Source organism: Oncorhynchus tshawytscha, linkage group LG10 (assembly GCF_018296145.1).
Source record: "Oncorhynchus tshawytscha isolate Ot180627B linkage group LG10, Otsh_v2.0, whole genome shotgun sequence".
Taxonomy (NCBI): Eukaryota; Metazoa; Chordata; class Actinopteri; order Salmoniformes; family Salmonidae; genus Oncorhynchus; species Oncorhynchus tshawytscha.
The window spans coordinates 3,375,901-3,392,299 of record NC_056438.1 but is presented as its reverse complement, the minus strand read 5'-3'; the positions used below and the strand labels follow the sequence as shown (position 1 = coordinate 3,392,299).

General features: G+C 51.1%; 1 protein-coding gene across 1 annotated transcript in view; it reads right to left on the bottom strand.

The window, feature by feature from the left end:
• The window catches only part of LOC112238119 (serine/threonine-protein kinase DCLK2-like), a 74,026-nt gene that overhangs the window by 49,751 nt on the left and 7,876 nt on the right, over nt 1-16,399 (bottom strand). Inside the window, exons 2-6 of the mRNA XM_042328017.1 lie at nt 11,832-12,202; nt 3,852-3,981; nt 3,590-3,712; nt 3,390-3,481; nt 247-316 (exon numbers count right to left, since the gene is read on the bottom strand). Of these exons, the coding sequence (XP_042183951.1) occupies nt 247-316; nt 3,390-3,481; nt 3,590-3,712; nt 3,852-3,981; nt 11,832-12,202 (786 nt within the window). The remainder of the gene's footprint in view (nt 1-246; nt 317-3,389; nt 3,482-3,589; nt 3,713-3,851; nt 3,982-11,831; nt 12,203-16,399) is intronic.

Below are 16,399 nucleotides of genomic sequence, written 5' to 3'. Positions count from 1 at the left end.
GGATTGTGGGAGTAGCGTGATATGACCATATGTGCCAGTGCCAACCTGTACACACACACTACACACAACCTAACAAACACACACACTACACACACACACACACACACACACACTACACACCCTAACACACACACACACACCCTAACACACACACACCCACACACCCTAACACACACACACTACACACACACTACACTACACACACACTACACACACACTACACACACACTACACACACACGTCTACCTTCAGGGCTCAGATCATCTGTCTGGTTCGCTGCTCCGTTCACATCTGACGAGGCAGGATGAGGAGAAATCTGGAGAGAGGAGAGGGGGGATGAGGAGAGAGGGATGACAGGAGAGAGATAGAGGAGAAGAGGAGAGAGGAGCGGGGGATGACAGGAGAGAGAGAGAGGAGAGGGGGATGACAGGAGAGAGAGAGAGGGGGATGACAGGAGAGAGAGAGAGGGGGATGACAGGAGAGAGGAGAGGGGGATGACAGGAGAGAGGAGAGGGGGATGACAGGAGAGAGGAGAGGGGGATGACAGGAGAGAGGAGAGGGAGGGGGGGGATGACAGGAGAGAGGAGAGGGGGATGACAGGAGAGAGGAGAGGGGGATGACAGGAGAGAGGAGAGGGGGATGACAGGAGAGAGAGAGGGGGATGACAGGAGAGAGAGAGGGATGACAGGAGAGAGGAGAGGGGGATGACAGGAGAGGGGGGAAGAGGGGAGAGGAGAGGGGGAAGAGGAGAGGGGGAAGAGGAGAGGAGAGGGGAGGAGAGGGGGATGAGAGGAGAGGGGGAATGACAGGAGAGAGAGAGGAGGGGGGATGACAGAGAGAGGGGGAAGAGGGGAGAGGGGGAGAGGAGGGAGAGAGGGAGAAGGGAGAGAGGAGAGGGGGAGAAGAGGAGAGGGGGAGGGGGAACAGGAGAGAGAGAGGAGAGAGGGAATGACAGGAGGAGAGAGAGGAGAGGAGAAGAGAAGAGAGGAGAGAGAGAAGGAATGAAGGGGGGGAATGACAGGAGAGAGAGAGAGGGAGAGAGAGAGAAGGAATGAAGGGGGGTAATGACAGGAGAGAGAGGAGAGAGAGAGGGATGACAGGGGTAGAGGAGGGAGAGAGGGGGGGGGGACAGGAGAGAGGGGGAAGAGAGGGGGATGACAGGAGAGAGAGAGAGAGGAGAGGGGGAAGAGGAGAGGGGGGAAGAGGAGAGAGAGAGAGGGGGAGAGGAGGAGAGATGACAGGAGAGGGATGACAGGAAGAGAGAGGGGGAGAGGAGAGGGGGGGGGATGACAGGAGAGAGAGAGAGGGGGGATGACAGGAGAGAGGAGAGGGGGATGACAGGAGAGAGGAGAGGGGGATGACAGGAGAGAGGAGAGGGGGATGACAGGAGAGAGAGAGGGATGACAGGAGAGAGAGAGAGGAGAAGAGGAGAGAGGAGCGGGGATGACAGGAGAGAGAGAGAGGAGAGGGGGGGATGACAGGAGAGAGAGAGAGGAGAGGGGATGACAGGAGAGAGAGAGGGGGGGATGACAGGAGAGGGGAGGGGGATGACAGGAGAGAGGAGAGGGGGATGACAGGAGAGGGGGATGACAGGAGAGGGGGGGGATGACAGGAGAGAGAGAGAGGAGAAGAGGAGAGAGGAGAGGGGGATGACAGGAGAGAGAGAGAGGAGAGGGGGATGACAGGAGAGAGAGAGGAGAGGGGGATGACAGGAGAGAGAGAGGGGGATGACAGGAGAGGGAGAGGGGGATGAGGAGAGGGATGACAGGAGAGGGGGATGACAGGAGAGAGAGAGAGAGAGAAGGGGAGGAGAGGAGAGGGGGAAGAGGAGAGGAGAGGAATGAAGGAGAGGGGGGATGACAGGAGAGAGAGAGAGAGAGAGAGGGGGATGAAGGAATGAAGAGAGGGGGAATGACAGGGGGGAGAGAGAGGAGAGGGGGAAGGAGAGGAGGGATGAGGAGAGGGGGATGACAGGAGAGAGAGAGAGAGAGGAGAGGGGGGAAGAGGAGAGAGGAGAGGGGGAAGAGGAGAGAGGAGAGGGGGAAGGAGGAGAGAGGAGAGGGGGGGGGGATGACAGGAGAGAGAGGGGGAGAGGAGAGGGGGAAGAGGAGAGAGAGAGGAGAGGGGGAAGAGGGAGAGAGGAGAGAGGAGAAGGAATGGGAGGGGTAGAGGGGGAGAGAGAGGAGAGGGGGAAGAGGAGAGAGAGAGGGGGATGACAGGAGAGAGAGAGAGAGAGGGGGAAGAGGAGAGGGGGAAGGGGGAGAGGAGAGAGGAGAGGGGGATGACAGGAGAGAGAGAGAGGAGAGAGGAGAGGGGGGATGACAGGAGAGAGAGGAGAGAGGAGAGGGGGATGACAGGAGAGAGAGAGGGGGGATGACAGGAGAGGGGGAAGAGGAGAGAGGAGAGGGGGATGAGGGAGAGAGAGGGAGGAGAGGAGAGAGAAGGAATGAAGGAGGGGTAATGACAGGAGAGAGAGAGAGGAGGAGAGAGGGAGAGGAGGGGGAGGAGAGGAGGGGGGAAGAGAGAGAGAGAGGAGGGGAAAGAGGAATGAAGGAGGGGAGAGGGGGAGGAGAGAGGGGGGAAGAGGAGAGGAGAGGGGGAGAGGAGAGGGGGAGAGAGGAGGGGGGGGGAAGAGGAGAGAGGAGAGGGGGGGGAGGAGAGAGGAGAGGGGGGAAGAGGAGAGAGAGAGGAGAGGGGGAAGAGGAGAGAGGAGAGGGGGGAAGAGAAAGAGGAGAGGGGGAAGAGGAGGAGAGAGGGAGAGGGAGGGGGGATGACAGGAGAGGGGGAGAAGAGGAGAGAGGAGAGGGGGATGACAGAGAGAGGAGAGAGAGAGAGAGAGAGAGGAGAGGGGGATGACAGGGGGGTTAAGGTGGGGCCGACATGGAAAAAGCAAAGAGAGAAAAGGATGGAGATATTAAAGGGCCAGTCTCCTTTTAACCTCGTTTACCTCCTGATTTACTTAACAAAAAGGAGATATTAAAGGGCCAGTCTCCTTTTAACCTCGTTTACCTCCTGATTTACTTAACAAAAAGGAGATATTAAAGGGCCAGTCTCCTTTTAACCTCGTTTACCTCCTGATTTACTTAACAAAAAGGAGATATTAAAGGGCCAGTCTCCTTTTAACCTCGTTTACCTCCTGATTTACTTAACAAAAAGGAGATATTAAAGGGGCAGTCTCCTTTTAACCTCGTTTACCTCCTGATTTACTTAACAAAAAGGAGATATTAAAGGGCCAGTCTCCTTTAACCTCGTTTACCTCCTGAATATTGTTTTTCATCTGGAAAAGTGCTCAAAAATTACTGTAATGGGGCTTTAAGATGGAAGCTTTTCAGTACTACTTATTTAACTTTCTAATTTGTTCCTCCCTCTCCTCTCCCTCCTCTCCTCACCTTAAGGTTGCGTCGGGTCCCCGGGCTGGTAGGAGAGGGGCATGACCTCGCCGACTTAGCCACACCCACCTGAATTCCTGTCCCCTCATTGGCTAGTGAGAAAAATCAAGAAAGACTTACTTCAGGCAACCAATGAAATATTGTAGAGACCAAAAATTAGATTTTGATTGGTTTAAACTAAAAATCAGTTCTCTCATTACCTGGGCCAGGTGATTTGGTTCTGGGTGGAGTTCTGGGCGGGGTTTTGGGCGTGGTCAGGCTGGAAGGTTTGGGAGACGACGGCTTCAGAGGAGTGGAAGAACGAGACATTTTCACCCTAGAGTCTGGAGAGAAACACGTCCAAATGATTAAGAACGACGTCTCAGTTTATTTAAATTATTTAAATGAACACTTCCGAATCTTTACATGGTTCCTCACAGGAATAAACCAACCAGTTTAACGAACCGGTTGCTGGTAACGTACCGTTGACGAACGCGCAGGCAGCCTTCCCGCTGTGTGTGATGGCGTAGTCGTCCTGAGCGTAACGGAACTTCTCCAGACCACACGCCATGAACACGTCATCATCACCGAAGAAGTCCTGCAGGCTGGTCACCTGTGGGGGGTTAGAGGTCAGAGGTCAGAGAGAAGAAGTCCTGCAGGCTGGTCACCTGTGGGGGGTTAGAGGTCAGAGGTCAGAGAGAAGAAGTCCTGCAGGCTGGTCACCTGTGGGGGTTAGAGGTCAGAGAGAAGAAGTCCTGCAGGCTGGTCACCTGTGGGGGTCAGAGAGAAGAAGTCCTGCAGGCTGGTCACCTGTGGGGGTTAGAGGTCAGGCTGGTCACCTGGTCAGAGAGAAGAAGTCCTGCAGGCTGGTCACCTGTGGGGGTTAGAGGTTAGAGGTCAGAGAGAAGATTAGGCTGGTCAGGTTAGAGGTCAGAGAGAAGAAGTCCTGCAGGCTGGTCACCTGTGGGGGGTTAGAGGTCAGAGAGAAGAAGTCCTGCAGGCTGGTCACCTGTGGGGGTTAGGCTGGTCAGTGGGGGTTAGGTCAGAGAGAAGAAGTCCTGCAGGCTGGTCACCTGTGGGGGTTAGAGGTTAGAGGTCAGAGAGAAGATGTCCTGCAGGCTGGTCACCTGTGGGGGTTAGAGGTTAGAGGTCAGAATGAAGAAGTCCTGCAGGCTGGTCACCTGTGGGGGTTAGAGGTCAGAGAGAAGAAGTCCTGCAGGCTGGTCACCTGTGGGGGTTAGAGGTCAGAGAGAAGAAGTCCTGCAGGCTGGTCACCTGTGGGGGAGGTTAGAGGTCAGAGAGAAGAAGTCCTGCAGGCTGGTCACCTGTGGGGGGTTAGAGGTCAGAGAGAAGAAGTCCTGCAGGCTGGTCACCTGTGGGGGAGGTCAGAGGTCAGAGAGAAGAAGTTAGAGGTCAGAGAGGTCAGAGAGAAGAAGTCCTGCAGGCTGGTCACCTGTGGGGGTTAGAGGTTAGGCTGGTCACCTGGGGGGTTAGAGGTCAGAGAGAAGAAGTCCTGCAGGCTGGTCACCTGTGGGGGGTTAGAGGTTAGAGGTCAGAGAGAAGAAGTCCTGCAGGCTGGTCACCTGTGGGGGTTAGAGGTCAGAGGTCAGGCTGGTCACCTGTGGGGGTTAGAGGTCAGAAGAAGAAGTCCTGCAGGCTGGTCACCTGTGGGGGTTAGGCTGGTCAGGTCAGAGAGAAGAAGTCCTGCAGGCTGGTCACCTGTGGGGGTTAGAGGTCAGAGAAGAAGAAGTCCTGCAGGCTGGTCACCTGTGGGAGGTTAGAGGTCAGAGAGAAGAAGTCCTGCAGGCTGGTCACCTGTGGGGGTGGTTAGAGGTCAGAGAGAAGAAGTCCTGCAGGCTGGTCACCTGTGGGGGGTTAGAGGTCAGAGGTCAGAGAGAAGAAGTCCTGCAGGCTGGTCACCTGTGGGGGTTAGGCTGGTTGTGGGAGGTTAGGTCAGAGAGAAGAAGTCCTGCAGGCTGGTCACCTGTGGGGGTTAGAGGTCAGAGAGAAGAAGTCCTGCAGGCTGGTCACCTGTGGGGGTTAGAGGTTAGAGGTTAGGCTGGTCACCTGTGGGGGTTAGAGGTCAGAGAGAAAGAAGTCCTGCAGGCTGGTCACCTGTGGGGGTTAGAGGTCAGAGGTCAGGAGAAGTCCTGCAGACTGGTCACCTGGGGGGTTAGAGGTCAGAGAGAAGAAGTCCTGCAGGCTGGTCACCTGTGGGGGTTAGAGGTTAGAGGTCAGAGAGGAGAAGTCCTGCAGGCTGGTCACCTGTGGGGGGTTAGAGGTCAGAGAGAAGAAGTCCTGCAGGCTGGTCACCTGTGGGGGTTAGAGGTTAGAGGTCATCTCTCTCTCCCCATCTCTCTCTCTCTCCCACCCCCCCTCTCTCTCTCTCAGCTCGAGTACTATTCCATTGATGCTGAGAAACTGTGTCAGCCGTGTGTATGTGTCAGTACTCAGCACTGCCGGCGGCAAACTTGATCAGAATTCTAGGACATGCTTAGTCAGACTCTCTCTCTCTCTCTCTCTCGCTCTCTCTCTCTCCCTCCCTCTCTCTCTCTCTACATCAGACCTCAAACACAGAGAAATGTCTAGTGGATTAAATACAAATTGTAGATCAAAATGACAGCGATTTGCTACAAACTGTAGACGAGAGAGAGCGAGAGAGAGGTTCTGCAGACAAGCATGCTAATTACTTTCAGTTGCTAGGGAGAGACTGGCAGGATTTCTGTTTTGATGGCTCGCCAGCCTGCACACTCACCAGACCACACACACACACACACACACACAGGACAGTGTCTTTTGTGTGACTGGGTGATTTCTCTCGGCTGTGTTCCAAGTGGCAGCCAGTTGGTTTGACCAGTAGGACACTACAGTATGGAATAGACACAGACAATGACTCATCGCTTATAAACCTTTCTCTGTCTCTCACTCTCTCTCCCTCTGTCACTCTCTCTCTCTCTCTGTCACTCTCTCTGTCTCTGTCACTCTCTGTCTCTCTATCTCTGTCACTCTCTCTGTCTCTGTCACTCTCTCTCTGTCTCATTTTGCTATGAGGCGGAGAAAAAGATTTGCAGTTTTACAGCAAATTGTCTTGCTGAAGGTCAGGTTCCCTGGGCACTTGCCCTACATACCCAGTCAGTAATTAGACCCTGATTCCTACCAGTTTAGATAGCTGGCTAGACTAACATAATTAGACCCTGATTCCTACCAGTTTAGATAGCTGGCTAGACTAAGTAACATAATTAGACCATGATTCCTACCAGTTTAGATAGCTGGCTAGACTAAGTAACATAATTAGACCATGATTCCTACCAGTTCAGATAGCTGGCTAGACTAATTAACATAATTAGACCATGATTCCTACCAGTTCAGATAGCTGGCTAGACTAATTTACATAATTAGACCCTGATTCCTACCAGTTCAGATAGCTGGCTAGACTAATTAACATAATTAGACCATGATCCCTACCAGTTCAGATAGCTGGCTAGACTAATTAACATAATTAGACCAAGTAACCAATCTAAAAACATGTAGCTGACATGGGCCAATTGGGTGACTGTCAGTGACTGACATAACGAGAAAAAACTGCTGATGCACAACCTGACTTCACCTTGTGTATTCTACTATTCTACCTAGCAACAGTAAGTTGTGAGCCCGACTCGGGGGCCCCTAGCGGCTGTGGCTTATGCCTAGGGCCGGCCCTGCTGCCTCTCCTCTCGTCCCCCTGAGGAGTCTTTCAGGATTTTCCCTCCTTTTCTGCAGCAGGAGCCCTGCAGCATACAAATGAATCTCCCCCTTCTCTTTCCCCCTCCCCCTCCTCTTCCCCCCCTCCGTCTCTCCTCTACCCCCTCCCTCTCTCCTCTTCCCTTTCTCCCTCTCTCCTCTTCTCTTCCCCCCTCCCTCTTCTGTTGACTGCCCTGCTTTCCTCCCTGAACAAACTGAAAGGAGACTGACTGAACAAACTGAGAGACTGGGGCCCAGAATTAAAGGTGGAGAACAAACTGAAAGGAGAGTGGGGCCCAGAACAAACTGAAAGGATAGTGGGAGAGTGCCCAGAACAAACTGAAAGGAGAGTGGGAGAGTGCCCAGAACAAACTGAAAGGATAGAATACTGGTGCCCAGAACAAACTGAAATACTGGATAGTGGGGCCCAGAACAAACTGAAAGGATAGTGGTGCCCAGAACAAACTGAAAGGAACAAACTGATAGTGGGGCCCAGAACAAACTGAAAGGAGGGGCCCAGTGGGAGCCCAGAACAAACTGAAAGGAGACTGGGGCCCAGAACAAACTGAAAGGAGACTGGGGCCCAGAACAAACTGAAAGGATAGTGGTGCCCAGAACAAACTGAAAGGATAGTGGTGCCCAGAACAAACTGAAAGGAGAGTGGTGCCCAGAACAAACTGAAAGGATAGTGGTGCCCAGAACAAACTGAAAGGATAGTGGTGCCCAGAACAAACTGAAAGGATAGTGGTGCTCAGAACAAACTGAAAGGATAGTGGGGCCCAGAACAAACTGAAAGGAGAGTGGGGCCCAGAACAAACTGAAAGGAGAGTGGGGCCCAGAACAAACTGAAAGGAGAGTGGGGCCCAGAACACTTATTCGTCTTCTTCAGCAAGAAGTACTATTAAATCAGCTCTCAGCCCATTCTAATGTTAGTATTCGGGGTAGGACCGGTTCAGGGAACAGAACAGAAAACTGGAAACTTGACGAACAGAACCAGAACCAAGAATAAAAGTGATCCATTCTGTTCCAGAACAGAACCATTATTTTAAAAGCATGGGAACCGGTTAATAATGTTATTTTGTGTTACGGCCATTTGTTTCGGGTCCCACAACAAAACTCCTCAATGTCACCCAGGAACCGATAACACTGTCTGTCTGCCCCTCCCCCTCCATCAGAAGTCTACTGTAGCTACTGATGTGACACACGTGATTCAGAAATTAGGGAGAGAACTTTTCTATTAGAGAAGAGCGGATGATCTTTTTTTCTTTCTCCAATGCTAGTTACTACGGTTACCACGTTTCACATTGGATTTATTAAACGACAAAAAGGTGAGACGTGTTTTATTTGAATTCGCGTGTCGTTCTGCACACACAAACTTGTTCGCTAGCTAGCTTGTTAGCTATCTCTGGTCTAGCCATGGAAAACTCTAGACGCCATTATGTGAAATGGAACCGAGTAAGGGTCAAGGGTCAACGTTAGTTAATAAGACAACTCTCTCCTGAAGTTCAAAGACATTTAAAGTTCCTTTGTAGAAAGCCGCACCTCCGCAGGTATTATTCTGTTGGTCTAATTCAGATTCACAACAAGATGCCCAGTGCTTCAGGCCTTCAGGTCTCTCCTCACCTGCATGTCACACCCTACACTACACTTGTCTGTCCAATGTATATGGATACCTGCTCGTCCAACATCTCATTCCAAAATCATGGACATTAATATGGAGTTGCTCCCCTCTTTGCTGCTATAACAGCCTCCACTCTTCTGGGAAGGCTTTCCACTAGATGTTGGAACATTGCTGCGGGGACTTGCTTCCATTCAGCCACAAGAGCATTAGTGAGGTCGGTCACTGATGTTGGGTGATTAAGGCCTGGCTTACAGTCGGCGTTCCAATTCATCCCAAAGGTGTTTGATGGGGTTGAGGTCAGGGCTCTGTGCAGGCCAGTCAAGTTCTTCCACACCGATCTCAACAAACCATTACTGTATGGACCCCACTTTGTGCACGGGGACATTGTCATGCTGAAACAGGAAAGGGCCTTCCCCAAACTGTTGTCACAAACCTGGAAGCACAGAATCTTCTAGAATGTCATTGTTATGCTGTAGCGGTAAGATTTCCCTTCACTGGTTCCAAAGGCAGTTTGGAACTCGGCAGTGAGTGTTGCAACCGAGGACAGACGATTGTCATGCGATTGTTACGGCTTGTGTGGCCTACCACTTCACACCTGACCTGTTGGTGCTCCTAGACGTTTCCACTTCACAATAACATCACTTACGAGTTGACCTGAGCAGCTCTAGCAGGGCAGAAATTTGACGAACTGACTTGTTGGAAAGGTGGCTTCCTACGATGGTGCCACATTGAAAGTCATTGAGCTCTTCAGTAAGGCCATTCTACTGACAATGTTTGTCTATGGAGATTGCATGGCGGTGTGTTCGATTTTATACACCTGTCAGCAACGGGTGTGGCTGAAACAGCCGAATCTACTCATTTGAAGGGGCGTCCACAAACGTTTGTTTATACTGTGTAGTTTACCCGTTCCATAGCAAGTTCCTCTAGCCATTGGTGAAGTCATTTAACGTTGAGCAAAATAAAATTAAAAATAATAATAAGTTCAGAGTTCTAACAAGGAACAGAAAGGAATTATACTCTTTGGGTTGAACCGGTTCAGAACTTTATTTTTGCTGGTCGGAACAACAACAACAAAAAGAATGGTTCTGATCAAAACGGAACCGTTAGAAAATCATTTTGGTTCTAACAACTTGAATAGTAGTAAAGTTAAGGGGTGATGAAGGTTCTGATTCTAACGCGTTGTCACGGAGATGAGACGTTCTAGAATAGCAGCATTCTTCCATTAGTCCCCATTCTAGAACATACAGAACACAGACAGACGGAGCGCTGTATCTCTCTCTAATGCTTATTGACACAGATAAATACATCTCTCTGTCTCTCTCCTTTTCATATTCATATATCTCCACAGCTTCTGTCACACACTGAACACACACACTGAACACATGGCAGGTAGCATTGGACTAGTAACCGAAAGGCTGCAAGATTGAAACCCCGAGCTGACAAGGTACAAATCTGTCTGTTCTGCCCCCCTGAACAGTTAAACCCACTGTTCCTAGACCGTCATTGTAAATAAGAATTTGTTCTTAACTGACTTGTCTAGTTAAATAAAGGTTAAATAAAAAATGTTAAAAACACACACACCCCTTTCTGTCCTACCTGTTTCCTGTCCTACCTGTTTCCTGTCCTACCTGTTTCCCGTCCTACCTCCAATTGCTCTTAAATACAAGTAAAACTAAATGCATGCTCTTCAACCGATCGCTACCTGCACCTACCCGCCTGTCCAGCATCACTACTCTGGACGGCTCTGACTTAGAATACGTGGACAACTACAAATACTTAGGTGTCTGGTTAGACTGTAAACTCTCCTTCCAGACCCATATCAAACATCTCCAATCCAAAGTTAAATCTAGAATTGGCTTCCTATTTCGCAACAAAGCCTCCTTCACTCATGCTGCCAAACATACCCTTGTAAAACTGACCATCCTACCAATCCTCGACTTTGGCGATGTCATTTACAAAATAGCCTCCAACACTCTACTCAACAAATTGGATGCAGTCTATCACAGTGCCATCTGTTTTGTCACCAAAGCCCCATATTCTACCCAGCACTGCGACCTGTACGCTCTCGTTGGCTGGCCCTCCACTTCATACTCGTCGCCAAACCCACTGGCTCCATGTCATCTACAAGACCCTGCTAGGTAAAGTCCCCCCTTATCTCAGCTCGCTGGTCACCATAGCATCTCCCACCTGTAGCACCCGCTCCAGCAGGTATATCTCTCTAGTCACCCCCAAAACCAATTCTTTCCTTGGCCGCCTCTCCTTCCAGTTCTCTGCTGCCAATGACTGGAACGAACTACAAAAATCTCTGAAACTGGAAACACTTATCTCCCTCACTAGCTTTAAGCACCAACTGTCAGAGCAGCTCACAGATTACTGCACCTGTACATCTATAATTTAGCCCAAACAACTACCTCTTTCCCAACTGTATTTAATTTTTATTTATTTATTTATTTTGCTCCTTTGCACCCCATTATTTTTATTTCTACTTTGCACATTCTTCCATTGCAAATCTACCATTCCAGTGTTTTACTTGCTATATTGTATTTACTTTGCCACCATGGCCTTTTTTGCCTTTACCTCCCTTCTCACCTCATTTGCTCACATCCTATATAGACTTGTTTATACTGTATTATTGACTGTATGTTTGTTTTACTCCATGTGTGTAACTCTGTGTCGTTGTATCTGTCGAACTGCTTTGCTTTATCTTGGCCAGGTCGCAATTGTAAATGAGAACTTGTTCTCAACTTGCCTACCTGGTTAAATAAAGGTGAAATAAAATTAAAATAAAACCTGTTTCCCATCCTACCTGTTTCCCGTTTCCTGTCCTACCTGTTTCCTGTCCTACCTGTTTCCCATCCTACCTGTTTCCTGTTTCCTGTCCTACCTGTTTCCCATCCTACCTATTTCGCGTCCTACCTGTTTCCTGTCCTACCTGTTTCGCGTCCTACCTGTTTCCTGTTTCCTGTCCTACCTGTTTCCCGTCCTACCTGTTTCCCATCCTACCTGTTTCCTGTCCTACCTGTTTCACGTCCTACCTGTTTCACGTCTTACCTGTTTCCTGTTTCCTGTCCTACCTGTTTCCCGTCCTACCTGTTTCGCGTCCTACCTGTTTCGCATCCTACCTGTTTCCCGTCCAGTGTATAAAGCCTCTTGACGGCACCAGAGTCCAGTTTGATGGCTTCGGTGATATCCTCCAGAACCTGGTCGAAGGAATGCGCCGTCTTCTTGTTCAATAAAATCCTGACTGCTTTCCTGGGCTTCACTCCACTACGAATCACCGTGACCAGCTTAGGTTTTATAAAGTCATTACTCTCTCTGACCAGCTGTTGACCGCCCGGACCCGGGCCAGACCCAGACCCAGACCGCGTCCCAGGGGCAGTAGGGGAACCGCTAGAGGTGCCAGCGGTAACACCGGGCTTCCAGTTTGGGTTGTTGATCTTGGTGTAGTCCAGTTTACGATAGGGCTCGTTGGACGCACACACGTAACAGTCACCTGGGAGGAGAGACATTATGAATACATCACACACACACACACACACACACACACACACACACACACACACACACACACCTGTAACAGTCACCTGGGAGTACCTACAGACTGGGGGCCCATAGTACACTACAGACTGGGGGCCCCAGTGTATAAACTGGGGGCCCATAGTACACTGACTGGGGGCCCATAGCACCAGACTGGAGTCCAGACTGGGGGCCCATAGTGCACTACAGACTGGGGGCCCATAGTGCACTACAGACTGGGGGCCCATGTGCACTACAGAGGAAGTGCACTACAGACTGGGGGCCCATAGTGCACTACAGACTGGGGGCCCATAGTGCACTACAGACTGGGGGCCCATAGTGCACTACAGACTGGGGGCCCATAGTGCACTACAGACTGGGGGCCCATAGTGCACTACAGACTGGGGGCCCATAGTGCACTACAGACTGGGGGCCCATTTCCAGACTGGGGGCCCATAGTGCACTACAGACTGGGGGCCCATAGTGAAGACTCCCATAGTGCACCAGACTGGGGGCCCATAGTGCACCAGACTGGGGGCCCATAGTGCACTACAGACTGGGGGCCAATTACTAAGACTGGGGGCCCATAGTACTACAGACTGGGGGCCCATAGTGCACTACAGACTGGGGGCCCATAGTACACTACAGACTGGGGGCCCATAGTACACTACAGACTGGGGGCCCATAGTACACTACAGACTGGGGGCCCATAGTACACTACAGACTGGGGGCCCATAGTACCTACAGACTGGGGGCCCATAGTACACTACAGACTGGGGGCCCATAGTACACTACAGACTGGGGGCCCATAGTACACTACAGACTGGGGGCCCATAGTACACTACAGACTGGGGGCCCATAGTGCACTACAGACTGGGGGCCCATAGTGCACTACAGACTGGGGGCCCATAGTGCACTACAGACTGGGGGCCCATAGTCCACAGACTGGGGGCCCATAGTGCACTACAGACTGGGGCCCATAGTGCACTACAGACTGGGGGCCCATAGTGCACACAGACTAATAGTCACCTGGGGGCCAATAGTGCACTACAGACTGGGGGCCCATAGTACACTAGTACACACAGACTGGGGGCCCATAGTGCACTACAGACTGGGGGCCCATAGTGCACTACAGACTGGGGGCCCATAGTGCACTACAGACTGGGGGCCCATAGTGCACTACAGACTGGGGGCCCATAGTGCACTACAGACTGGGGGCCCATAGTGCACTACAGACTGGGGGCCACACTACAGACTGGGGGCCCATAGTACACTACAGACTGGGGGCCCATAGTACACTACAGACTGGGGGCCCATAGTACACTACAGACTGGGGGCCCATAGTACACTACAGACTGGGGGCCCATAGTACACTACAGACTGGGGGCCCATAGTACACTACAGACTGGGGGCCCATAGTACACTACAGACTGGGGGCCCATAGTACACTACAGACTGGGGGCCCATAGTACACTACAGACTGGGGGCCCATAGTACACTACAGACTGGGGGCCCATAGTACACTACAGACTGGGGGCCCATAGTACACTACAGACTGGGGGCCCATAGTACACTACAGACTGGGGGCCCATAGTGCACTACAGACTGGGGGCCCATAGTGCACTACAGACTGGGGGCCCATAGTGCACTACAGACTGGGGGCCATAGTGCACTACAGACTGGGGGCCCATAGTACACTACAGACTGGGGGCCCATAGTACACTACAGACTGGGGGCCCATAGTACACTACAGACTGGGGGCCCATAGTACACTACAGACTGGGGGCCCATAGTACACTACAGACTGGGGGCCCATAGTACACTACAGACTGGGGGCCCATAGTACACTACAGACTGGGGGCCCATAGTACACTACAGACTGGGGGCCCATAGTACACTACAGACTGGGGGCCCATAGTACACCTACAGACTGGGGGCCCATAGTACACTACAGACTGGGGGCCCATAGTACACTACAGACTGGGGGCCCATAGTACACTACAGACTGGGGGCCCATAGTACACTACAGACTGGGGGCCCATAGTACACTACAGACTGGGGGCCCATAGTACACTACAGACTGGGGGCCCATATTGCACTACAGACTGGGGGCCCATAAGTCTCTGGTCAACAGTAGTGCACTACAGACAGGATAGGGTGCTATTTCTGATGCAGCCTTGGTGTCAGGCTTCATCACATCTATCATACCAACCTCTGTTTTAGGACTGCATCTCCTTGGAGTGCTCGCCGTTGCTACCTTAAAAGGAATTTCTGCACACCTCTCCTCCTCCCCTCTCCCCATCTCCTCCCTTCTCTCCCCTCCTCTCCTTTCCTCCTCTACCCCCCTCTCCCCTCCTCTTCTCTCCTCTCCTTCTTATTTTCTCTCCACTCCTCTACCCCCTCCTCTCCCCCTCCACTCCTCTACCCCCTCCTCTACCCCCTCCTTTCCTCTCCCATCCTCTACCCCCTCCTCTGCTCCCCTCCTCTCCTCTCCTCTCCCCTCTCCTCCCCGACCCCCTCCCCTCCTCTACCCCCTCTCTCCTCCTCTACCCCCTCTCTCCTCACCTCTCCTCTCCTCTACTGTATTCTCCTGTATTCTTTGATAACACTGTTTGACCTTGGTACTTGGTGACATTGGTAGCTATTCAAATACCTGGAGGATAGATAGTGAATGCAATTCTGCCAGTGTGGAGTGTGTGTGTGCCGTGGTGTGTGTGTGTGTGTGTGTTACAGTCCTATTTGCATAAGGTAATGACAGTGCTAGTCAAGCACGTTGGGCCATTTTTGCATAATCCTCTCACCTGTCACTGTTCCCACGGGAACCTGCGCTTAGTTTAATCAGGCATAATGTTCTCTTCTTATTTTGGGTCATTTTAGAATAATTGCTTTGTGGACAAAAAAAATGACCCCACCCCTTTAATTCCAGTAAATTAACTCTTGGGTGTTTCTACTGAGCAAGTTACTGACCAGGTTGAGTTACACTTCATCACCAGGTGAACTCTTGGGGGACAAGCGAAATAATATTGAGATGAAGGAGAGGAGGAGGAGGAGAGTTCTATAGTGTATTGAGATGAAGAGGAGGAGGAGGAGGGTTCTATAGTCTATTGAGATGGAGAGGAGGAGGAGGGTTCTATAGTCTATTGAGATGAAGAGGAGGAGGAGGGTTCTATCGTCTATTGAGATGAAGGAGGAGGAGTAGGAGGGTTCTATAGTCTATTGAGATGAAGAGGAGGAGGAGGAGGAGGAGGAGGGTTCTATAGTCTTGAGATGAAGGGAGGAGGAGGAGGAGGGTGAAGGAGGAGGAGGAGGAGGGTTCTATAGTCTATTGAGATGAAGAGGAGGAGGAGGAGGGTTCTATAGTCTTGAGATGAAGAGATGGAGGAGGAGGAGGGTTCTATAGTCTATTGAGATGAAGGAGGGAGGAGGGGGTTCTATAGTCTATTGAGATGAAGGAGGAGGAGGAGGAGGAAGTTCTATAGTCTATTGAGATGAAGGAGGGTTAGGAGGAGGGTTCTATAGTCTATTGAGATGAAGGAGGAGGAGGAGGAGGGTTCTATAGTCTATTGAGATGAAGGAGGAGGAGGAGGAGGGTTCTATAGTCTATTGAGATGAAGGAGGAGGAGGAGGGTTCTATAGTCTATTGAGATGAAGGAGGAGGAGGAGGAGGGGGTCTATAGTCTATTGAGATGAAGGAGGAGGAGGAGGAGGAGGGTTCTATAGTCTATTGAGATGAAGGAGGAGGAGGAGGAGGAGGGTTCTATAGTCTATTGAGATGAAGGAGGAGGAGGGTTCTATAGTCTATTGAGATGAAGGAGGAGGAGGTCTATTGAGATGGAGAGGAGGAGGAGGGTTCTATAGTCTATTGAGATGAAGGAGAGGAGGAGGAGGGTTCTATAGTCTATTGAGATGAAGGAGGGAGGAGGAGGGTTCTATAGTCTATTGAGATGAGGAGGGTTCTATAGTCTATTGAGATGAAGGAGGAGGGGTTCTATAGTCTATTGAGATGAAGGAGGAGGAGGAGGAGGGTTCTATAGTCTATTGAGATGAAGGAGGAGGAGGAGGGTTCTATAGTCTATTGAGATGAAGGAGGAGGAGGAGGGTTCTATAGTCTATTGAGATGAAGGGAGGAGGAGGGTTCTATAGTCTATTGAGATGAAGGAGGAGGAGGAGGAGG